General features: G+C 36.6%; 1 protein-coding gene across 4 annotated transcripts in view; it reads left to right on the forward strand.

The window, feature by feature from the left end:
• The window catches only part of FRMD6 (FERM domain containing 6), an 82,128-nt gene that overhangs the window by 44,325 nt on the left and 11,469 nt on the right, over positions 1 to 26,334 (forward strand). For 2 of the 4 annotated variants that reach the window (XM_004087132.3, XM_030810496.1), the window contains exons 3-11: positions 2,352 to 2,442; positions 6,652 to 6,755; positions 8,327 to 8,403; positions 10,568 to 10,754; positions 13,863 to 14,018; positions 17,317 to 17,382; positions 18,244 to 18,312; positions 21,042 to 21,216; positions 25,765 to 26,100. In XM_004087132.3, the coding sequence (XP_004087180.1) occupies positions 2,352 to 2,442; positions 6,652 to 6,755; positions 8,327 to 8,403; positions 10,568 to 10,754; positions 13,863 to 14,018; positions 17,317 to 17,382; positions 18,244 to 18,312; positions 21,042 to 21,216; positions 25,765 to 26,100 (1,261 nt within the window). Of the gene's footprint in view, positions 1 to 2,351; positions 2,443 to 6,635; positions 6,756 to 8,326; positions 8,404 to 10,567; positions 10,755 to 13,862; positions 14,019 to 17,316; positions 17,383 to 18,243; positions 18,313 to 21,041; positions 21,217 to 25,764; positions 26,101 to 26,334 lie in introns of those variants that run through there. The other 2 variants (XM_003267682.3, XM_030810504.1) reach the window with 2 other exon arrangements.

Below are 26,334 nucleotides of genomic sequence, written 5' to 3' on the forward strand. Positions count from 1 at the left end.
CTTCTTACTACAATTGGAATTATCACCAGTTCTGAATTGTTTGACTTTCAAATTTCAAGGGATCTTGGCATGTCTTTATTTTCCTAATCTGAGTTTCATATTAAGCTATGATAAAGAGTCATTAATTCAGAGTTAATTTTTAGAATTTATAACTTAAACTCATTGTCATTATCATTGAAAAAAAGGATTTGAAAGCAAATAGTACTAATAAAAGGGGAGATGCCATATGTAATGTGTATAGGTAAAATGATATACTGTCATGTTACAGTATTTTAATATATTTAATAATTAAAGTATTTTAATACACAAAGAAGCTGTGAGTTGCTGCCTTTGCCACTATTAGTGATATGAGCTTAAACTTTCTGAGTTTTATTTTCAGAAAATAAATTGACCTGGGTGGTTTCTTAAAGTCTATCCAAACTATTAGAGTTTATTAGAAACCTTGATGATTCTGAAGTCAACAAGATAGAATCAGCAGAATTACTGTACTCCACAATACTTCTTTAAACATTTGAGAGGGCATTATTAGGAGATAATTATTATTTGTAATAATTATTATTTGATATAATACTGGTATTATTGATATAATAATTATATAATTATTGATACACAATTATAATATAATTATTATTTATAATAATAATATTGAGAAAGAAAATTGTATCTTTTAAAGACTATCAGTTAACTTTTGACTTGTCAGAATAACTTATCGCCAGAGTTCCAAATTAATATGGCTTTGTGACTGAATTATACTAAGACTCAGAAAAGGAATCTGGTTTAGGCACTAAAAATATATTAGACAAAATAACAGTGATAAATTAAAAGCTAGGCAGGCTGGGCATGGTGTCTCATCCCTGTAATCCCAGCACTTTGGGATGCCAAAATGGGAGGATTGCTTGAGGTCAGGAGTTTAAGACCAGCCCAGGCAACATAGTGAGAGACCCTGTCTCTACAAAAAAAAAAAAAAAAAAAAAAAGTTGGTTGAGACTCTGTCTTTAAAAAAAAAGTCTAGACCAACTCATTGTACAGTAGATGAGTTTTTGGGGTAGACTATTAGGAGGAAAGCTTTCCTTGAAAAGATACTTGCCCTGAGTAGACGTCCCTCAAAAGAAGATATACACATGACCAATAGTTTTATGAAAAAATGCTCAGCATCACTAAATAGCAGGGAAATGTGACATCTCACACCTATTAGAATGGCTATTATCAAAAAGACAAAAGATAACAAGTGTTGACGAGGATGTGGGGAAAAGGGAACCCTTGTACACTGTTGCTGGGAATGTAAATTAGTACAGACATTATGGAAAGCAGTATGGGGGTTCCTCAAAATATTAAGCATAGTACTACCATATGATCCGGGAACCCCATTCCTGGGTATGTACCCAAAGGAGATGAAATCATTATGTCAAAGAGTCATCTGCACTCCCATGTATATTGCAGTATTATTCATAATAGTCAAGGTACAGAATCAACCTAAGTGTGCACTAGTGGATAAATGGACAAAGAAAATGTGGCACATATACACAATGGAACACAATTCAGCTTTTAAAAAGAAGGAAATCATGTCATTTGCAATAACGGATGAACCTGGAGGATGTTACGTTTAATGAAATAAGCCAGGCACAGAAAGACAAACCCTGCATAATCTAAAAGAGTCTGACTCAGGGAAGCAGAGAATAGAATGATGGTTACCTGAGACTGAGGAGTTAGGGGGACTGGGGAGATATTAGTAAAAAAATACAATATTTCAGTTAGAAGGAATAAGTTCAAGAGATTTATTGTACAACATGGTGACTGTAGTTAATGATGATGTATACTTGAAAATTGCTAAGAATAAATTTTAAGTGTTCTTACCACGAAAAAGATACATATGTGACATAATGCATACGTTAGTCTGATTTATTCATTCCACGGTATATACATATATCAAAACATTATGTTGTATACCATAAATATATACAATTTTATTAGTCAATTAAACAAATGAATAAAAATTTTTTAAAAAAGATACTTGCCAAATAAATATTTTTAGTAATCTGAGTAGGCTATGCTGCTTACTTTCTGAAACTCATTTATCATTTATCATGCACCATGGTTTCAGAGCTTTGTCCATGTATGGTAAGATCTGTGAGTCTTGTACTTTATTACCATGTTGTAAAAACTGGTACTGTGATCATCATTACTGAAACACAACCCCAGGTTAAAGTGATTTGGATAAAGCAGCAGTTGTTTTCTACTGTCAGCTTGTCCTTTCAAGGAGTATATTTACGATGCATTAAATTGCCTGATTGTGGCTCCCTGGGTGGACTTAGTTGAATTGTTATTTTACCTCATGTCTTTTTCCCCTACAGGTTAAGATTCTGTGTCACCAGTTGCTGGTCCAGGTTTGTGACCTGCTCCGGCTAAAGGACTGCCATCTCTTTGGACTCAGTGTTATACAAAGTAAGTCTTAGAGCCCTCTCTGATGGATTAGCCAACTATCCCTGAGGAAATGACATCTTATAGCTGTAACTTAAATTGGGCATATTGTTATAAAACTGTGATTGTCAAAATACCCGTGGACTGATTTTCATTTTTAGTGTAGGTGTAGTGTTTATTTTTTTAATCTCAATTTCTGTGTATTTTTTACAATATTTAGGATTTTAGGCATGTATTTATTATAGTTTGAACTTAAAAATTGATTCCTCTTTGGGAATCTAGATTCTTTGTGTTTGCTCTTCCATGTTTTAATGAAGCAAGCTTGATTTTTGTTTCCTTGCATTCAGGGAGCAGCTGGAATACTTAGGAAAGTAATTTAATTTGTTTTATAATTTTTGACATTAAACTGACTTCTGTTTTCAAGTTCTCTTGCTATTAACTATATAGTATCACAAAGTAATTATTAATTTAATCTTATTTTCTGTTTTTCTCTCTTACCCCTTCTCTTTTTTCCAGTCAGACTATATGACTTGGAAATATCGGGTCAGTTTCTTCTATATTCTTTATGAGGAGAAGATTTTTAAGTAAAGGACTTCATAAAAGCTTTCTTCTCTCATAACACCTTAGTTAGAGTTAAATTTCTGGGACTTCTCTAAAGCCATTTATTATAAGCTTTCTTCCTTCAAATGATATTTTCAAATTTCTCTTATTTAGTCTTCTATGTTTCTTTGCTCATTTTGTCAAGAAGAATTTTTTTTGGTGCGGTGTATTCTATCTTATTCTTGAATATGTTTTATTTTCTACTGCTGGAATTGGTTTAAATTTAAAGGCTTAAGATATCTTGGAAATCTGGTCAATACAATAACATGTTTACACCTGCCAAGTTGGAAAGTATATCAGTATAAAGTTGGTCAGCTGATAAACAAGGCCCCTTTCCCCCAAAATGTAGACTGTTTTCAGTTGCCTTTTTAGGAGAGGCTAAAGAGCATGGAGCAGAGAACACATCAGGACCTTGTGAATCAGCCATTTGCTCTTCAGTTTCTTCCTGTGGTAGTTAAAACAATAAAACACAGTTGCTAAGCTCCATCCTTGTGTTAGTGTATACTTCAGTTGTTGTTTTTTTTTTTTTTTATTATACTTTAGGGTTTTAGGGTACATGTGCACAATGTGCAGGTTTGTTACATATGTATCCATGTGCCATGTTGATTTCCTGCACCCATTAACTCGTCATTTAGCATTAGGTGTATCTCCTAATGCTGTCCCTCCCACCTCCCCCCACCCCACAACAGTCCCCGGAGTGTGATGTTCCCCTTCCTGTGTCCATGAGTTCTCATTGTTCAATTCCCACCTATAAGTGAGAACATGTGGTGTTTGGTTTTTTGTCCTTGCGATAGTTTACTGAGAATGATGTTTTCCAGTTTCATCCATGTCCCTACAAAGGACACGAACTCATCATTTTTTATGGCTGCATAGTATTCCATGGTGTATATGTGCCACATTTTCTTAATCCAGTCTATTGTTGTTGGACATTTGGGTTGGTTCCAACTCTTTGCTATTGTGAATAGTGCCGCAATAAACATACGTGTGCATGTGTCTTTATAGCAGCATGATTTATAGTCCTTTGGGTATATACCCAGTAATGGGATGGCTGGGTCAAATGGTATTTCTAGTTCTAGATCCCTGAGGAATCGCCACACTGACTTCCACAATGGTTGAACTAGTTTACAGTCCCACCAACAGTGTAAAAGTGTTCCTATTTCTCCACATCCTCTCCAGCACCTGTTGTTTCCTGATTTTTTAATGATGGTCATTCTAACTGGTGTGAGATGGTATCTCACTGTGGTTTTGATTTGCATTTCTCTGATGGCCAGTGATGATGAGCATTTCTTCACAACAGAGACATAGATCAATGGAACAGAACAGAGCCCTCAGAAATGATGCCGCATATCTACAACTATCTGATCTTTGACAAACCTGACAAAAACAAGAAATGGGGAAAGGATTCCCTATTTAATAAATGGTGCTGGGAAAACTGGCTAGCCATATGTAGAAAGCTGAAACTGGATCCCTTCCTTACACCTTATACAAAAATTAATTCAAGATGGATTAAAGACTTATATGTTAGACCTAAAACCATTAAAATCCTACAAGAAAACCTAGGCAATACCATTCAGGACATAGGCGTGGGCAAGGACTTCATGTCTAAAACACCAAAAGCAATGGCAACAAAAGGCAAAATTGACAAATGGGATCTCATTAAACTAAAGAGCTTCTGCACAGCAAAAGAAACTACCATCAGAGTGAACAGGCAACCTACAGAATGGGAGAAAATTTTTGCAACCTACTCATCTGACAAAGGGCCAATATCCAGAATCTACAATGAACTCAAACAAATTTACAAGAAAAAAACAAACAACCCCATCAAAAAGTGGGCAAAGGACATGAACAGACACTTCTCAAAAGAAGACATTTATGCAGCCAAAACTTCAGTTGTTCTTTCAGGGAAGAGTCTGAGAGCCATAAGAGGCTCTGTAGATTTTAAGTAACTTTTAGTATTCCATGCTCAAAGTTAATTCTTCTTACTACAACTACTGCTATATCCTTATTGTTCAACAAATCAGTCCAATAAAGCCAGTTTATAGCTTCCTTAGGTTTCAAAATAATTTTTTAAGATGTCCTTTTTAAAAAAGAGTTAGTAGTATGGCGAAAGAACATTGAAACAGGAATCGGTTGACCTGGTTCTAATTCTGGTTCCACCCCTAACTAGCAGTGTGGCTTTGGACATGCCACTTGACTTCTCTCGATGTCAGTTTTTTCACGTCAAATGGAAATTACTACTCCACTGGCTTTGCAGGATTAATGTGTATTGAGAATTCTTAAGGTATAAAGCTCTGGTCAAACTGTAGGTGGCAGAGGTATAGTGGCAGTTTAAAAATATATATATGTACTATTATGGTGAACAGTCTTTATTCATTATGTTGCTTCTTTAGATGGGACTCAAGCCAAACACAAATCAGTTTCGACAGGAAGATTGTCTGGTCTTGTCTATTTCATGTTTAATCAGTGATATGAGAGATGGGAGATAGTGTTAGTTGACCTAATAACTGGATTTAAGTAGCATTCCTTTTTTGCCTCTGGGATGTCTTTTCTAACCCTTTCATTAAAATTGGTTAACTTAATGTCATTTATAACCAACGAGTAACTTTACCCTTCCTGTTTTCTTCTGGCATTTTTCCAGTCAAATCCCAGTATTCAGCTTGGAGTCAAAGTGTAGCAAAGTGTGCACATCTTTGGAGTAGTCAAAGAGACACACTTCCAGAACAGGTACATTTTTATGCAGAGCTTTCCATGAAGATGTCTCCTTAGTGATAGTTAGAATAAAAGGAATTTTAAAAAGACTTAAAACTTTGTACAGTATAGGAATGCCAAAGACTTCTTTTGTGAAATATCTCTCTCTTTTAAAAGATTATCTTTGGGAAATATGAAAATGTTTGTTTTCTACCAGCTTCTTTTCACGTGTTTACATCACTTTAACACAGGTTTTAGCAGTCTTATTTTCTGTTCACCTTATGAGCATCATCCCCTGGAAAGGATATTTTGGCATCCATACTTGTTTTTCATAAAATGTTTCTTCTCTTTTCCATGAAATTGATCCCAAAGGCTGTGTGAGTAAGGGTTTATCATTTTGTCATACTGTGTTTTGCTGTGTGTGGAACACAGACAAGAAATAGTCTTAAAGATTAGTCTTCACAAAATGTGGGTCAGACTTCTCACTTGGAAATGAGCTGATACCGTGTTTTCGAATTTCTTACATAGCAATTAAAGATGCTGTTTCTGCCCTGCTTTATTATTTTGTACCTATGAGGGCAGTCTTCTTTGAGCTGAACAAAAGCATGTTTTCCTAAGACTAACACCCACAGTGTTAGAAGTTAGACTGTAAGTCATAATGACCCTAGAAACTAAGAAAAAGCAGAAGTTGGAAACTAAGATTTCTTCTAAATATTATGTACTTTAATAGTATGTGTTCTGTATTGCAAAAGCAAAATAATTCACAAGTATCTCAATGTCTAGTTCACAGTACCTTTTATCTTCTAGTATCTCTTTGGGTTTTCTAATATGTGAATTCAGACTACATTCACAAATCTTGAGGCTTTAGAAGAAACTTGTTTCTATATTTTTTCTTTTAAAAATCCTTTTTTTAGCATCTGATCTCCTTTTTTTTTAAATGTACAGATAATGAACATGTGTATATGGAGTTGTCACAAAAGCTTTACAAATATTGTCCAAAAGAATGGAAGAAAGAGGCCAGCAAGGTACGACAATACGAAGTCACTTGGGTGAGATTACATTTATAAGCAAAATTATTTTGATTTTTTTAAAAAAATGTTTATTTTAGCTGTTATACATTGGAAGAAAACTGTAAGCAATACTTTATATACTATACTATATTTTCTACTATATATACTAAGTTATATATAGTATATATATAGTGTATATATATATACACTTTAGAACTTATAATTTTCTTTTCCCATTTTCTATATATGCTAAGTATATATATAGTAGTATATATATAGTAGTATATATATAGTAGTATATATAGTAGTATATATACTTAGTATATATAGAAAATGGGAAAAGAAAATTATGTTTTTTATATATACTATATCTATACATATATACTATATATATACTGTATCTATACATATATCCTATATATATACTGTATCTATACATATATACTATATATATACTTAGTATATATAGAAAATGGGAAAAGAAAATTATAAGTTCTAAAGTGTATATATATACTATATATATACTTAGTATATATAGTAGAAAATATAGTATAGTATATAAAGTATATATAGTATATATACTTAGTATATATAGAAAATGGGAAAAGAAAATTATAAGTTCTAAAGTGTATATATATACTATATATATACTTAGTATATATAGTAGAAAATATAGTATAGTATATAAAGTATATATAGTATATATACTTAGTATATATAGAAAATGGGAAAAGAAAATTATAAGTTCTAAAGTGTCACATTAATCAAGTATTAATAGCTTATAGAAAAAAATGGAATCTGGATTATCTGTTAAATAATGTTGGATAATTTTAGTAATCTTGGAATAATGCTTTTAAATGAAAAGTATGGAAAAATTATTTGCTCTTCTTTTGTGGCTATGCTGGGTGTCAAAATTGCTGTTGTAGAAGTTATTACTAATTTTTGAATCTACTTTTACTGTACTTGCATTTGATGCTTTGTCCGTTCATTATACTGGTGCTTTATTTCACAAACATTAATTTCATTTACATGAGAGAACATTAATAGGGAATTCACCTCGTGTTTCCAGAACCTCCCTAGTAAGTCAGGAATAGTAATCCTAGATCCTCTAATTTGTATTTAAGAAGTCTTGGAACAAACTAGAAGGCTACTTCAAAGCCAGCTACAAAGTAAAGAACATGAATGTCTAAATAAACAAACAGCATATTAGAATTTGGTATGTGGAATGTCAGAGGAACAAGAGAACATTTGTAATAAGGAGCAAATGGTCACCACAGGGAACAGAGCTGAGCGAGGAGCTGGATCTCAGCTAGAAATTTCCACTGGCATTTATTTTTATCTTCCCTTATGTTGTCATTGGCATTACAGTGAATGAAAATCAGATAGAGGGATGGTGCCCTGTTTTGCTTTATAACTTCCTAATTTTATATGAACCTGGTATCTGTATAGGGCAACTGTCTACCTACCACAAGCCCCTACTCATTACAAGTAAATAAAACTTATTAGTGATCAAAAAGTATCTTGCAAATAATTGTATTTTGGTTGCTTTCGAAACTCATTTTCAAAGTAACTAGAAATAGCTTGATTTTTGTGTGTGCTTTTGTTTTTAGGGTATCGACCAATTTGGGCCTCCTATGATCATCCACTTCCGTGTGCAGTACTATGTGGAAAATGGCAGATTGATCAGGTAAGAGGACAGGGAGTGATTCTAAACCCTTTTTTTTCCCTCATAGCACTTTTTCTAACGTACCAAATAAGTTACGTGTGTTTATTCTTTGTCTTCACCTGTTAGGCTATAAACTCTGTAGGAGCAGCAATTTTTTTTCTTTTTAATGTTTTGTACGCAGGTATATCCTCAGTCCCTAAAACAGAGATACAATAGACATTCAGTAAATATTTGTTAAATGAAAGAATGCTGGACTATTGATAAAAATATTAACAGTATCATTGGCCCACATTTTCTCCACTCCATGTTTTCATAAACAAATCAGTCTCCAAAAAGATACTTATTTCAAGAAGAAACTAGCACTTTTGTAAAGAGTGAGGAGATTGATTAAAAGATTATGTTCTTTTCCAGTGGTAAGGTGGGAGTGGGTCGGTCAGAGGCAGGAACTCTCCTATGAAAGTGGATGGGTGTTTATATAATCGGTTTTCTTTTCATGTTTGGGGTCTTGTTTATATTCTTGGCAGTAGCCTTAAAACCAAGATTAAGCCCAGTGAAGCTATCCTATCAGAATCTTAGATGCAGTTTGACAAGGGCAGGTAATTGATTCTTTTTCTGGAGGTGTGTGCATGAACAGTAGTAGGCTCAGGATGCAAATTCAGAATTCACCATTTCAGAAGCTCAGTCTGTATAGGAGGATTCAGTGCTAGAAAACTTTCAGAGGTGATTTCTTGGCCGATAGAAAATACTAGAAATACGAACTCTGTTTTGCTTATATATTTTTAAACTTTGAGAAGTTCCACTTGAAAGAAACAAAATACATTTGGCTAGTGAGTTATATGTAAAATTAGCTCTTGATATTTTTATCAATGCCAGATGCAAATTAAAAAGTAAAAAAATTAGCCCATAAGGATTTTTTTAAAAAGGCTAAGACACTTTATTAGTTATTCTCAGTTTACACACAATTTTTACTTATTTTACCTGGTAAGTGTGGCTTGACCTGGAAAGAAGGAATATATATATTTAACAAATAGTTAACCCCCTGGGGCTAAGTTTTAATGCATCCCTATACTTCTGCCCCTTTTTCCCAGGCATGAACCAGTCCAAACCATCTGTGGTTGGCATTATAAACAAAAGTGCTCTGAAAAGTACTCTGTCCTAAGGGGGGAAAATTTGCATAAATGCTTTATTTTTAAGCTCTTTCTACTTAACCATGGTCTTAGTTTAAATACACCCATATGTGTTTATTGTTATCTGCTAATGACATCAGCTATGAATCTCAGGTAAACATTCAACCTGAAATAATGTAGAGGCAAATGAGCTCATTAAAATACGTACACACACATTTTTACTTTGATCACAAAAGCATCCTATTTGCCAGTAAATATTTTTTGGAGCTTTTACCATGTTTTCCCCAGTCAGCATTTCTTAACATACTTAATGGTGACTGTATTTATTTCTGATCTCAAGAAATCGTAATGAGTGCTCTGTTAGTATTTACTTTTGTGGGGAGTATAATAATTGTCGTGACATGTGCCTATGAAAACATAACAGTAACATAACATTCACTTCAAAAAAACCCCCAAAAACAGGTTTAAGGAAAGCGTTCATTTCATTTCTTCTTGGAGAAATTTAAAAAATGGAAAAGAACACCTTTGTTAAGCAAATTTTTTTCCAGAAGAGTATATATGCAAATACTTATAAAGGGCCTTAGAGTATTTGTAGTGTGTTCAGTTAAAAAATAATAAAAAGAACAGCAAAACATTGAAGCAGGATTGCTCCTCAGATTTTTCCTTATTTATGTCATGTGTGCAGCATCATTGTGGCAAAATTAGTACAGACAACACATGTCTAGCTTCTATTCTAATACTTGTTCAGTGAAATATTTACCATTTTAGAGTGGAATGATTCAGACCTTTTTCTTCTCTGAACGAATCAAATGCTGTAAGCCTTAGGAAACGTTATTTTTATTGTCTCGATAGTCTGACTTGGGGTTCTGACCCCCTGCAACCTCAGTGAGGCAGCTATCAGATATTAGCTACAACCGCTTCCTTTTCAATGAGGTGGGAGGGAGGAGCAGAAACAGAAGGGCTCCTGTCACCAGATGGAGAGAAGGATTTGGGTTCTGTTTACATGTCATTGGATTGTTCCATCAAAATGTGAGTTCTGTTTTCTTTTATTTTTCTAGTGACAGAGCAGCAAGATACTATTATTACTGGCACCTGAGAAAACAAGTTCTTCATTCTCAGTGTGTGCTCCGAGAGGAGGCCTACTTCCTGCTGGCAGCCTTTGCCCTGCAGGCTGATCTTGGGAACTTCAAAAGGAATAAGCACTATGGAAAATACTTCGAGCCAGAGGCTTACTTCCCATCTTGGGTAAGCACTGTTTTCAAATTCGAAAGAGTGTTTTTCTTTCGGCATTTCTAGTTCGTAGTGTTGCTACTCATACTCTTTAAGAAATGGGAACACAGATGTTATGTGGCCAAATTCTTTGTGATGCCCAGATATTTAATGCTTAAGAACATGGTGCACATCATGTCTTCATGGACTTAGTCTGCTTATGGTGAATGGGGGAGAGGACTGCCATCCATCCTGATAATACGGTGGAGCTTGGAATTTACCAGCCTCCTTTCGGCATTGACATGTCCTTGACCTTCTTGCCTACGCTTACCGAAGCAGCATTTTCTCCCTTTGAAGGCAGAAAAACATAACTCTTTAAAAAGTGAGATTATTCCTCGCTTTCCTTTGCTGAGAGAACAAGTATGTCAACTTCTGGCTCCGGCCTGCATGTCCTCCACTCTCAGGGGAGGAACTAACCCCTTCTTTCAGCAAGAAATGTGGGTTATTCCACATGAACTGTCTCAGCTGCCCTTTCTCCACTCCACCCTGTCTGTTTCTCTTCCCAGCCTTCCTCCATGTCTATGCTGTATTTTCTGTCTCTCTCTATCATTAGCCCCTCTCCAAACTAACTCTTCTTCAGTGAGAACATACAAAACATGTTTAGTTCTCACTCACCCATCCTTGAGAAAGAAAGTGGGGAGGGAAAGAAGAGCTACTACTCTTGCCTTTCCTTCTCAGTAAAGCGTCTTGAAGAGGTAGTGTGTATTTGATATTTTCAGCTTCTTTGCTTCCCACAAGTGTTCCTCAAGCCATTTCCATCTGCCTTCTTTCCCCATCAGTCCATTCATGGTGCTGCCTGTTAGGTTGCTTTTTATCAATATAGTAAAGAAGTAAAAAATTAAATATGCCCTACTTTTGCTTTATATTGACACCAGTTGCTTTATATTGACATATCCAGTAGACTATTTTCACTAAATTTTGCTGCTGTACCTGACACTTAACCACTCACATCTTGGGAGATCTCATCCAAATTAATGCTTTTAACGATCACCTACGTGAAGGCAAGTCCCAAATCTGTTTCTCTCCACTATATCCATAAGGTAGCTGTTTACCCATAGGCCTTTCAAACTCAAGATGTCCTAAATCAAATTCATCTTCTTGCCACCTCATTTCTACGTATTCCTACCTCGGAGTACATGAGAGTCATACGGAACTCTGCCTTGTCACCATTCCTTCTCCCTGTCCTGTCCCATCGACTGCAACACCTTGTAATGTCTGTGCTTGAATACCAATCACCCAGCTTAAGAAATAAAATTCTCTTCTATTTTTGTTGCCATTAGCCTTCCTAAATGTCCATTGCCTCCTCTCCCTGTCTTAGCTCCTGCTCTTTCTAGGTTCGTGTTCTCAGCAGCACTGTTGCAGAAGCTTGTCCCTGCTTCAGTCTTTACTCCACAGCCTGCGGATGAGATGATTTTGCTTCTGACTTAAACTTTCAGGGCCTCCTCTGTCACCTGTGGAGTGAAGCTCAGGCTCCCATGCATAACCTAGAAACTCTCCAGATTGTAGTCCCTGCCAGCCATTCCAGCTTCCTTTCTGGTTGTCCTGCACCTTGAACTTTAGGCTCTGGCAACATCCAGCCATTGGTATGTCTCCGTACTTACTGTGGTTCATGCTTCAGGTCTTTCTTCTTGCAGTTACTTTAGCCAGTGAAGCCCCTCTCTGTTTCACCTGGCTAACGCCTCCGAGACTCAGCTCAGGTGTCGCTCCTGGGCAGACTGTCTAGGTGCCCAGTGCTCAAGAAGAACCTGGGTATAGTGTTTTACATCTTATTTTAAAATGGTTTATTTCTTGCTCCCAGTAAACTGTTTCTTAGTGTGTTCTGAAAGACGGGCATAACCTTAACCTTTTCTATTTCATCTGCTCTTCATATTGAGGTACTCAGTAATTTTTTGTTGTGTGACTTAGAGTGCTTCATTTGTTGGAGAGAAATCACAATGTCTGTCAAACTGTTGCTGTCTGTAGCATGTTTGCATTCTCTGCTTGTCATCAAGTGCTCATTGAATATTGATTATTGAAATCCAGTTAGTATGCCAGGGCAACCAGTGTGCTGAGATACAGTTTCCCCCACCCTTGGGATCACCAAAGCCATCTACTTTAGTGCCCGTACAAATACTGTTTTCAGTGTGCTTTTGACCTGAAAAAAAGGTTGATAAATAACTGATTTAACTGATTACCATGTGAAAAGAACCTGGAAAGAAAAATCTGTGTAACTTGAGTTCTTACCAGAACTTGACAACTGACTATTAATTCATCATATTTAATTTCTGTAAAATATTCAGTAGGAAGAAACAAAATGTCAATATAAAGACATTTTAAAACCAAAAAGTCTGTAATTTTTAAATTTTGATTATTTTAAGCACGACTCTTTTGCTCACATTGCATAATTCTTTCCATCTGTTATATTCCTTATGGAATCAGCTAAGACTTTAATCAACACCTTTCTCTTAGCCTGCAGCTGCTGGATACTATATATTTGACATCTGAAAGCCCAGAGTACTGTCTGATGAAAATCTAAGTCACAGTGAATCACAATGAGTGTTTGAATGAAACGGTATTCTCATAAGTATTCCAACAGTGTTCATATCAGCCTCTTATGCAAGAACCAAAAATGTTTTAGAGAATTTCTCCCAGTCCCCTGCCTTCTTTTGATTAACATTTAGAACCTCCCACTCTGTAGCTGTAATTTTCTTAAGAGTTAGGTAGGATCTAGAACCTGAAGATGTGCCTACTATGGATGTATTTCATGGTACCAAGTATTAACAATTATGTGTATAAAATTATGAAAGTTTCTGTAGTGTTTATCTCTTGGTGACTTTAAAGCAAAGATAACTTATTTTTCCTATTTGTTGTGATTTTTCTTCTTAGGTATTCAGCAGTACAACTAAATTGACTCTATAGCTTCTAGTATTAGCTGATTCAGCCTAGTAACATAACAGATGGTGAAAACAAAATGAATTTTCAATGGAAACCAACCAGTTTACATGGCCTATTTTAGCTTCTCATTCTTTCATCATTTTGGGGGTGGAGGTAGAACTTACATCTCTCCAACAAATGTTGCATTGCACACCCCTTGTATCCCAACAGGTTGTTTCCAAGAGGGGGAAGGACTATATCCTGAAGCACATTCCAAACATGCACAAAGATCAGTTTGCATTAACAGCTTCCGAAGCTCATCTTAAATATATCAAAGAGGCTGTCCGACTGGATGATGTCGCTGTTCATTACTACAGATTGTATAAGGTACGAAACGGCAACTAAGTCTTCAGCTTCTGAGAAAAACATCTTCTCAATAGGATTGAGAAGGAAAACCTTAGGATTTCATTTCCATTAAAAATTATTTCATTTTTTACATGCTTTTAAAAGAGTTTCATTGAACTGCTTTTTGTTATTGCAGGTCAGTCTTGGAGGCCATGGTGCTTTTCCTCTGGCCTGGAAGCGGGATGGAGTGTTTTTTAATGGTTCTAATAGTGAGATGACAATTGGCTATAAAATGTTAATCTGACTTTTTCAGTGATTATGGCATTGTTATTTCTCTCCTCCCCAAATCTGCTTTTCTGCTTTGGGGAATGGCATTTGCAGCAACTCTGATAAATAATTTTTGATATTCCTCAAAGTGAAGCTATACCTGTGTTGTATCCATCAGTTACTAGAACATTACCACAGCAGGTGATGCTTATGGAGTCCTGTGTTTACTGGGCACACTTCATATGTATTTTTTTAATCCTCATAACTTTATATGAAAGGTACTTTAATCTTTATTTTACAGACCAGGAAACTGAGGCTTAAAGAGATTAAATGAATCACCTAAGATCACAAAACTAAATGGCAAAGCCAGGATTTAGTCAAGGCCTTCTTGATAACACAGCCTGTGTGCTTAAGGCACTGTATTCCACACGTTCCTCACTCTGGGAAGTTACTCTCCCTTGTGTCCCGTGTATCTCTAGCTTCATTTTTCCTTTCTGGGGCAGAGGTCACACACCCAGATAACAACTGGAGCCATGCTCTGCAGGGAATCACTCACAGTACTCTATATCATCTTGTCTTCTCTTCCCCTCCTCCTCCTAACCCCTTTCACTATTCCATAAGTGCCACTTTGTTGGCAAGAACTCCTGAATACCCACTTAAGTATTCAAAGGTATATTCTGAAACCAAATGGATGAAGTGGTTAAGAGCACTGTAAGTTGAGCCTAACTGCCTAGGATTGAATCTCAGCTTGGCCTCTTACTATGTGACCTCAGGCAAGTTACTTACTTAACCTCTCTGTACTTCAGTTTCCCCATAGTTAAAGGGGACAGCAACATACCTGCTTTTTAGGATTGCTGAATACTAAAGGAATTGTTGGGTGAAAAACTGCTTAAAACAGTGCCCAGCACATGTTAAGCATGATGTTAAGTTGGCTGCTCTTACCATTACCATTGATAGTATTATGCTTGTTATCTCTACCATGCCTTTTGTGGTAGGATTAGCATAGCTAGACCATTGGAAACTGGGCTTTAGTTTGGATGTATTGCTCAGTAGTCTTCTTAGCTGGTTCAGAAAACTTAAGGGACCAACTGATGTTTTTTCTATCTCTCTTCTATGCCCAAGAGATGCATTATTAATGCCCCATCATCCTTGAAAGGCATAATTGAGTTCCATAAGATCTCTTTGGCTAAATTCCTAAAGGACTGAGTTGTAATTTTTTTTTTTTAGCCTGAAGAGATTTTATTTGTGACACCTCAATTGACACGAGAAGATGCAAATAAATGACAGTTTTGATAATTAGTTTATATTTTAAAATGTATTAGAAGTATGAATGATATGATGGAAAGAGTAAGAGTGTGGCTTTGGAATCAGATGTCAATTAAAAACCGTATGTCACTACTTGCTATAGCTGGATCCTAGGCAACTATAATCCTGAGCTGTCTATTAAGTGGGGATGATACAATATGCTTCACAAGGTTGGAAGGCTTCTGTGAGATAATGAATCTGAAATAATGAGGTGGAATACCTGGCACATTAGTGAGTGCTCAATAACCATTAATTGCTTTTTGCCTTATTTGCTGGGGAAGCCTGCTATTTTAAAGAATCCTATTAGGAAATAAGAATCTTTTATTGAAGTAGATATCCCCAATTTATCTTCTGTGTAAAACTTAATTTTCAAGTTTACTTAAATGTGGCGCTTCTAAATTGCATGGAAAATGACTCTTATCTGCTAAAAACAAGATTTTTAATAAAAATTTAACATAACGAAGTGGGGGGAAAGATATTGGCTGATTCACGGTTTTTATTCTTTGGAGAAATTCAGTGGCAGCCATTAAATCTGCTTCATTTAGGGGCTGCTCATAAACTGGAAATAAGGTAGACAAAGGACAAGGGAACATTCTGGAAAAAAAAAAAAAACCGTTTTGTGCCCCTTTCCCACCAATATACCTTATACTTGAAAACCAGCATTTTTATGAGCATAGCCTTATTTTGGAAAGCAATCAGTACATCCTTGAAAGCGAAATTGACCAAAACTCATATAATGATGGATTAGTTTCTCTTAAAGCTTATACTATATGTGTTTTTCTTGATGTAAAAATATACTAGTTGGAAAGAAACAGCCTAAATAGTAGAAATAGGCTGTGTCTTATATTTATAATGCCAGGTGAGGACACATTTTTTAAAAATATTTCATCCCATGTTCATGGGAAAGCTGGCACTAAGCTTAAAAAGATCTCTGCATACTCATTGTGTTTATTGGGAAATCTCATAATGAAAATATTTACTTAGAAATTTCATTTCTATTTTGAACTTTATACACTATGTATACTTATTACAGATGAGCACTTAAAGGATGTGGCTGAATTTTAAAGTAAATTTTTAATTGTGAAGTTTTTTTTTTCCCTTACACTCGTTGTAGTTTATTTTCTACAGTTTATGGTTTAGCTGGTAGACTGTGTATCATATTGGCAAGTGATCATTGAACTTCTTAAAAATAAGTATTTCCAAACTAACTGAATACAAAGCTTGTACAGCTTTATTATCCTCGTGAGAGAGCCTTAAATATTTGGTCACTTGCCCCTAATTTTGGCTTCAGAGCTGGAAGATGTGCCCAGTTTTAAACATATAAAGTCTTATGCATCTCAGAATATAACTATTACATTAGATTTAAGATTCTAACATCTGAGAACAGAGTAATTATGAGATGGAAGGTTAAAAAAATCAAACGATGCAAAAGCAGCAAAAATAGCCTTGTTAACTGGAGTTTTCAATAACAAGTATTTAGAATATTGTCAGATACAAAAGTGTATGTAATATAGTGAAAACACTAAAACTTTGAAATCTCAGGAATTTAAAAAGTAGAATATACCATTCTTGATTTAATATGTGTCCATGGTTTTCTTAATTCTTGTAGGAAACTTAGGTATGTGGAAAGGCTTGAGCAAAGTTATTTTAAGTCAAAAACTTTTCAGTCCTGAATTTCAATCCTGAAATGTTTCTTTGGTGCTAAATTGTCCACTGTAGAAAAAATATATAAAAACATTTAATTTTTTATAAAATCCTATTCCTACAGGATAAAAGGGAAATTGAAGCTTCGCTGACTCTTGGATTGACCATGAGGGGAATACAGATTTTTCAGGTTGGTAAATGAGAATTAAGTGTCAAATGCTATTGGCCATGTCTTATGTTTACAGCATGCCTCTGTGGTCCTGCCCCAGGTTCAGTAGTTCATTTTTGGCCACTGGCTGGTCATCATTTCCCATTTGTCCAGCACAGATGTGGATGATGTAGAATGGATGAAGTGACTCAGTAATAAGAAATAACAGAAAACAATAAGTAATAAGAAATAACAGAAAACAATAAGCCAAAGATTAGCCCAGGTTCATCACTAACAGATCATTAATATCCAAACGTTTCTGTGTGTCAATGATTTTAAATATTCTTTTATCCTTTGGAGCGTTTGTAAGTGGAAAGAAAAACAACATTTTAATATTGTGCCTGACCAGAAGTTTTAATTTCCGTTATACTTTTCTGATAAAACTTACCCCTTAAATAAGTAGTAACTGTCACCCTTTAGCAGGTGGGACAGTGTTATCCTGCAGCCATCAAAAAGGGAAACAGGTACCTCTTTCTGCAAGACACAGGAAAGTGAAAAGATGTCTTATCTTTGATGTAGGCAAAATATCCAATTATGAAAGTCTGAGCGCCTTATTGCATCTCTTGAATACCTGAGTCCTTTGGACTTTTTATTTAAATTTAGGCATACACCAGAAGGGAAAAGATTGCCTTTAAAGGGTTAGTTAATACAGTCACACAGGACCAAAAGCCACAGAATTGTTATCATGAATCTTTTAATTACTGTCTGTATTTTTCCAAAGAGATGTGGGGGCTTTTTTCAGATTTTAATTACTGTATTTTGGTTTTCAGGGAAAGAAGTTAGAGCCATTTTACAGTATCTATCATTTTTCCCGTTAACTCCATATGCATATTCTTTTCACAGAATTTAGATGAAGAGAAACAATTACTTTATGATTTCCCCTGGACAAATGTTGGAAAATTGGTGTTTGTGGTAAGTTTAAAATAACTGGCTTAAAAGAAAAGTTTCATTAATTGCTTACTTTTTTGGGTTTTTGTTATTTTTTGTTTTGCTTTTAAACAATATTGTCTCAGACACAAAAGCTGTTATTTTTAAGAAGTTGACACTGAAGATAATTTGCTTTCTTGTATTCTAATGCATGTGCTATAGATTCATTGTCACACTTACCAGTAGTGAACTTAAAATCAAAGAATCTTATAGTAAAGACTCTTAGAGCAAAAGAAGTTAGTAATTTTAATTTGTGTTTGGTCCCTAGCATATGACCCTAAGTTATTCTAGTTGCAGAAGGTGTTTCGTGTAGAGGTTAACCAGTTCTTTTGAAGTTACCTCTCCTGAGCAAAGAATAAAGAATTATATAAAAAGATGTTTCTATTAATATTTGACTATTGAAAACCCATTATTTTAAAGAGAGGTCTGCAATTCTTAACATGAAAAATACTCTTACAATATTGAGAATGATACATTTTCTTTTGTTAGAGCAACGTCTTGATTTTTCCCAAATATTTCTCTCTTTTGCCAGCTATATCCATTTTTTGGTAGGCTTCAAAGAATTACAGTTAATAATGTGTACATTTGGTCATAAAAATTCATAGTTCTGGCCGGGCACAGTGGCTCACTCCTATAATCCCAGCACTTTGGGAGGCCAAGCTGAGCGGATCATCTGAAGTCAGGAGTTCGAGACCAGCCTGGCCAACATGGTGAAATCCTGTCTCTACTAAAACTACAAAAATTAGTTGGGCATAGTGGTGGGCACCTGTACTCCCAGCTACTCAGGAGGCTGAGGCATGGGAATCGCTTGAACCCGAGAGGCGATGGTTGCCATGAGCCAAGACCGCACCATTGCACTCCAGCCTGGGTAACAAGAGTGCAACTCCATCTCAAAAAAAAAAAATTCATAGTTCTGCTTTGTTCAGAAATTACTGAAAAAAATGCATGAAGAAAGGAAGATAAGGACTTGTAGACATGGGCTTCTCCTGTAAGAAAGATGGCCTATGTAAATAAAGGGCGATATTGCAAATAGAACTGGGCATTGACTCCATGCTGCCCTGTAAGTCAAAAGATGTGTTTCTGCTTCACATTACTTTAATTACTTGGGCACGATTCAATCTGATTTCACTTTATTTATACATTACATGGGGCCTAACCTGTCTCCTCCTAACTGGCTCCTTTTTGTTTCAAGCTATTTGTGAAAGGATCTGAGCTGTTTGAAAATGAGCAAATTGTGATGCCCTTGCCCCTTTCATGCCCCAAATTAAGTTACAATAAAGTACATTTATGAAATTGAGGGTTTTTTAGGGTCCTGGACTTGTTGCTTACTGAATCTGTTTGTGTATTGCCCTTATCTGAGGAGCCTTTTTTAAAGATACATATTTTTGGGCCTCATCATCCTCCTCCAGGAGATTTTTGACTCAGTGGGTCTGGAGTAGAGATGAGGAATCTGTTTTGACAAGTTTCTCAGATGATGCTTCTTGAAGCCAACTCAGCTCTGCCTAGCTGTATGACCTTGAGCAAGTTACATAAACTCTGTGCCTTGGTTTCATTCTAAAATGTGGATAATTAACTCCCTCCCTAGACTTGCTTTGAGGATTAAATGAGTGGATACATGCTTAGTGCTCAATAAATGTCAGTTGTTACTGTTTCGGTATTGGGATCCACTGGTAGTTCCTTTAAAATGAGGGAAAGCTCAGAGATTTAAAAAAACAGAACACCTCCACCTTATCCCTGTCTGGGCTATACAAGCCCATATACAGACCTTAAGGTGTGTAGTTAGAATATGCCTCCGTTCTTGCCTTACCTCCACTCTCTGGCTGAGAATCATTATATCTGAAATACTCCTTTTTGTATTTCAGCTGCCCTATTCATTATTAGGAAAGTTAAAAGAGTTCATAATATCCCATAACTGTAAGAAACTTTGTCAAAGCCTTGCCCTCAACTTAGGACTTTATCTTAGTGATCAGATTTGAAGAATGAGATTCCTTATATCTCTGCTGATAGCTGTTCTTGTTCTTTCCCATCTCATCTCTCCAACTACCAGCTCTCTCTGTGTTTAGCTAGGGAAGTTTTCCATTTCTTCTAAACCCCAAATAGGTATCCTGTATTGATCACTATATAACTCCTTATTTATTTATTTCCAAGAATTTATCATAAACTGTAATTATTTTGTGTGTTTCTTTGCCATTTCTCCTGCTGGGATATATAGCTCCATGAGGGTAGGAACCTTGTCTGTTATATTCACTGCCTATTTTTTTTTTCAGTGCCTAGCAAGGTGTTTGGTACATATTAAGTGTTCAATAAATATTTTAGAATTGGTAAATAATTTAGAATCTTTTAGAATTGGTTGCCCTTTTGCTGAGTTAGGGTGTTGGGATTACATTTGATGGTTCTTTTATGATGGACCCTTCTCTTCTCCATTATACAAATAACGTGACCAGCCAGAGAAACCAAAGATACTCCTCAGCTGTTTTGGATAGTCAGTGTTTACTGACAGACCCTTGTAGCTAGATGCTTTCCTGAATTTCTGGTCATCCCCTGTCCTGTGACATTTTTGAAAGGGAAAACAATTATTTATCCCACAAGGAATTTTAAATGAAACTTTATACATTTCAGAATCTATAATTTTCCTTACTAAATAGAAAACAAAGGGGACTTTGGCAAATCAGAGATTTTTCTTCCTGAATTTGATTCATGGTTTCCTTCCAAAGGGTAAGAAATTTGAGATTTTGCCAGATGGCTTGCCTTCAGCCCGGAAGCTCATATACTACACGGGGTGCCCCATGCGTTCCAGACACCTCCTGCAACTTCTGAGCAACAGCCACCGCCTCTATATGAATCTGCAGCCTGTCCTGCGCCATATCCGGAAGCTGGAGGAAAACGAAGGTATCGTAGGGTCTGGGGTGTGGAAGCAAATTGTACCTTTGCCACCCATGGCCTCTTACTCTGAATGGGGGTTTTGAGCTCCTACAGAATTGGATTTTGGGACTGGGACTCTCCAGATTGAGAGCAGCATTACTATTTACATCTCAGTATTTCCAGAAGGCAAAGGGTTAGGCTTGAGCCCCACCTACCGTAGCACTTATTCAGAATATCTGAGGTGACTCCATTTAGCTATCTCTCAGGTACAGTCTCTAAGGTTTTCCCATGCCTGACTTGAAAATCCTTGCAAAAAGCCACCCATAAAGGCACAGGGCAAGGGTTGATCTGCAACTCAGATTTTATCTGCATTTTAGAGCTTTGTATATACACTGACCCACCTTAGTGCTATTATCCACAGGTGGTCTGGAATTCTTTCCAATGTGATTATTTCTTAGGGTTAGAGTGACAATAAAGGTGGGTCACAGATGTGTCTCCAGCCTCTGATTGACAGCTGGGAGGCCCCCAAGTCTGTTCTAGCAAGAATGCCAAAGAAAGGAGAGGGAAGTCAGCTGGTCCTGTGGGGCCTTTGTTGAGATGCAGATGAAATAAAGCGGTCTTATCTGGGGCCTCAGAGTACTGGACCCTGAAAATGGGATCATATCAGGGTGAGAAAGAAGGCAGTGTTAAGGGTCTGTAACATCCGACTTCAACTTTACATTAATCTGATAGCCCTTTATCTTGAGTTGTGGCACCTTGGATTTCCTCCATTTAACACACCCCAACCCTAATCCTCAAAACTGCTACATTATGTATTTGGGTTTGTTTGTTTTTTTTAATGCTTTGGGGTTTTGTTTATGCTTTCAAAGATTTGTTTTGCAAAAATTAGTTTTACAAATTCATGTGGTGGTAATATCTAACAGTAATTTGATTAGATTGGATTTGGTGTATTTGTGTGAATATCAGGGTGAAGATTCATATTTTAGGTTCATGTCTGAGACAAGTTTTGACACCTCAGACCTCATCTTTCCTTTAGAAACAAGGCAAATACCCATCCTTTCTTAAACAAAAAAAGACCTTATAGAAGTTTGTGCTTCTGATAGATTTCTCTCAAAAATTCTCTCTCAATCCAAATGAGACCCGGTTTGGCAATTCTCTTGTAATTTCGTAGCGATTAGAACATGAATCATTCCTCACTGTCTGCCACAAACTGCCTGTGTCTTCAGAGAGAATTGGTATAACTGTCAGGTGTATTGGCTTCCGCTGCTGCTAGACTGCCAGTTCTTCCCCACGATGACTCATCAGTGTAACAAATATATCTCTCCTATGCTGACATGAATGTGAAAAGGAATTCAGATGGGGACAGGAGGAGGATGAAGAAGCAGGAGAACCTGTGAGAATAGGTGACATAATTAGGTGCAGAGCCCATAATTTGCCAAGTCAGCTTCATTCCCAAACGTCTAACGTGGCACCTTGAGAAGTTGATTTGTTCTATCAGCTTTCTGCCTGCAGCATTTTAGTACATCTTTTTTTGTTCAGATGACCTTGAGAGATCCCTTTAGAGCCTAAAAGAATTAATGACCTTCCTCTATAGGTTCTAAGGTAAAAATTACAAAGAATTTTGAGTTTTCAGAGAGACAGGGCATTGTTCATTGCCAACCATAGTACCAAGTGCATTCAGAGGCTTAAGTGAGTAGGTGTCTTTGTTTTGTGCCACTGTAACAAAAGACCACAGACTAGGTAAGTTCTAAAGAACAGAAGTTTATTTCCTCACAGTTCTAGAGGCTGGGAAGTCCAGGATTGAGGGGTCAGCATCTACCAAGGGCCTTCTTGTTACTTCATCCCATGATGGAAGGTGGAAGGGTAAAGAGAGGGCGAGAAAGAGTAAAAGCGGCCCAAACTCCGCCTCTCATAATGAACCCACTACTGCAGTAATGGCACTAACCCATTCACGAAAGCAGATGTCTCATGATCTAATCATCTCTTTAAACTCCCACGTCTTACTACTATGATATTTGATATCATATGATTTATGATAGCAATTAGATTTCAACCTGAGTTTAGGAGGGAATAGACATTCAAACCATAGCAGTAGAGGAATGAAGAAATGACACATACTTAGTTTCTTCTACTTAGAGGTTTTCTAGGTCTGAAAAAGGCCTGAAATTAAGTTTCTCTGGGTCAACTTTGGCCTGAATCCAATGATCTCACCCCCATTTAAGGGCTCTATCATTTTAACATGAAAAGCCCTTTTTTGGGCATTAGTTTAGCAAAAAACAGCATAAAGAGAGTCTGTGTTTTTCTTAACTTTATGTAGAGTCACCTTGTCTAAAACATTATTTTAGCATTTTAGTAGAAAATGATCACGAGGATTTTTCTATAGGGTTTAGAAGAGAAACAAAAACATGCCTTGCGTCATTAAAAAAAAATGTTTAAGCCTAACTTTATTCAAGAGCTGGAGCTTATTCCTAGGATAAATAGTCACATTTACTGCATTATTTTCTAAAATAATGTATGAAAAACCTCACTGTCTCTGGGCTTTTACAACAGAGGGAGTAAAAAGAGCACAGGCATATTGATGATCTGCACTGTTGACACCAGTGCTTTATAGGGGGATGAGAGGTTGCATTTTACATTTCTTAGGAAACATTTCAGAATTATTTAATGTTTCTCTCAGTTTGTAACTGAACGGTGTGAAGCTTCTTAACAATCTGGAAAGGGTCTGGTACAGCACTAGGGAGGGAACAGAAGCCAGCCATGTGGAACACCCAGGCCATGCTAACATGATGACAGGAATAGGTAGAAAACAGGCTGGCAAGTACTTGTCTTCTCGTGAGTATACTAGTGAATATAGAGGAACTATACTGACCTCTGAACCTATCAGGAAGTTGGGAGTAAAAAGGCTATATGTAAAGATACAGAAAAGCTTTTAAATGATTAGGTCCACAATTCCTAATTATTTTAGAACAATGGAACTCCAACAACTTAGAGACTTTTACTTTTTTCTCTTCGCTTGCCACTCGTCCAAGGGCCACATGGCTATTACTATGAAACCACAGTGAATAGAAACTATAGTAATTTTTGCAAACTGCTTTAGCTGTCCCCCTTCATCTCACACCTGCTGATTCAGAAGGTGGGGATTGTTAGGCCCTGGTCTGCTCCCTGACAAGTTGTACATGGATGCATTTTGTGATGATGTGTGCGTGGAGCTCTGGTGTCTGGTTTCAGCCTGCTTTCTGTGTAGCAACACATACTCACCTTTGTGTTTCAGCCAGTTCCTTAGAACGATGTGAATAGGCTGGAACCTGGAAATGTGCACATAGCCTTCTCCAAGCATTTTTTTTGCATTTTGCATCCTAGAAGGCACATCTTTTCTTTCTCCTGCTGCTCATTTTCTCTCTAGGGACCCTGTGATGATTATACTTCCAAGCTGGATTCAGACATCAGGCATGCAAGTATTTTCACTTAACCAAGAAACAAGACAATTAAAATCCATTAACAGGCCCCTGAGAACCCAATTAGTCTACTAGTTTCTAAAATTAGATCAACTTAACATTCCCCAAATGCACTCTCCATTTTTAACGTTGTTTTATTGTATTATTTCTCACCAGTATTAAAAAGGCAAGGAATCTAAACTTCTTCCTTGTTTTACATTTCTGACCTGAAAGACAAAAATAATATTTTTGTGTCAGTTGAGTTGTAACTGGCAGCTGGGTTGTAACTTTGTGCATTAATGGAATGGTTAGTTTAGTATGTAATAAAAGAGACTTTGCAGTGTTGTGTGTTTGACTGCGTTAAAGAACAACACTGACATGTTAAATCAAAGAACAGCTTTACCAATCAGTTGGAAATCATCAAATCAGTAGTGATTACTAGTATTTTCTAAGTAGATGATAAAGCCTCACTAATTCAGCCTAAGTGGAGAAAATCAATCTTATATTAATGAAAATCCAAATTTTAGAATATTCACAAGAAATTCTCAGAAGAATAGTTTTATTTTAAATTGTATTCAGCAGCTAGAGCTAAGCTAACAGTGGAACAAATTGAACAAATGAACAAATAAAATGAATGGCAATTAACATAATTATATTTATTAAGTAGTCTTCCAGAGCAGTGCTTCTGAAATTATCTGCAGAAAAGGGCCAGATTTTTAAAATATTTAATATGCTATGTATACTTTCGCAAAATACAAAATCACATTAGTGGCTGTCATGGCAATGTCACATAGCTCTGGAAGTTTCTAAATGTTCATATCACTCACTGAACTTATTTCACTATGGACCAATAAATTTGCAGACAAGAAGTTGTCTGTAACTGCACTTTAAATACCACTCTTCTTATACTGCTTGAAGCTTTCAAAAAACTAAGTAGTTTAAATATCCCCCTCAAATCTGTTACACTGGTTTTTATTCATTTTTCAGTCTTCTGAAGTCAAATTCCTATCTAAATTATTACTACTTTCCAATCACTGGATTCTGAATTTGAAGTTATTCTTGTTCTTGGCCTGATGAGTCACTTAAGCTCACCAGCCGTTCCTTCTGTCTTGGTTGATGAGCTGTGTTCCCCACCACACAGAGAAGAAGCAGTACCGGGAATCTTACATCAGTGACAACCTGGACCTCGACATGGACCAGCTGGAAAAACGGTCGCGGGCCAGCGGGAGCAGTGCAGGCAGCATGAAGCACAAGCGCCTGTCCCGTCATTCCACCGCCAGCCACAGCAGTTCCCACACCTCGGGCATTGAGGCAGACACCAAGCCCCGGGACACGGGGCCAGAAGACAGCTACTCCAGCAGTGCCATCCACCGCAAGCTGAAAACCTGCAACTCAATGACCAGTCATGGCAGCTCCCACACCTCAGGGGTGGAGAGTGGCGGCAAAGACCGGCTGGAAGAGGACTTACAGGATGATGGTAACAGTACCATCCCCTCACTGGCTCTCTGTTTAGTCTCCCAGTTTTTTCAAGCATTGGTTCTATAGAACTGGTGTCTGGAGAGCAACTTTGGCAGTAGTAATAGAGTGGAAGAGGTGTCTTCTTGTCTTCCCCAGTGACTTGGTTGAGTTGCTTGTGTTTGGCTGTGAACAAAACATCCCTCTAGTTGTGATCCTTTGTGGCCACAAGATTGGATGGTTGTGGACTCAAAGT

This window comes from Nomascus leucogenys, chromosome 1a (genome assembly GCF_006542625.1).
Source record: "Nomascus leucogenys isolate Asia chromosome 1a, Asia_NLE_v1, whole genome shotgun sequence".
In the NCBI taxonomy this organism is placed as follows: Eukaryota; Metazoa; Chordata; class Mammalia; order Primates; family Hylobatidae; genus Nomascus; species Nomascus leucogenys.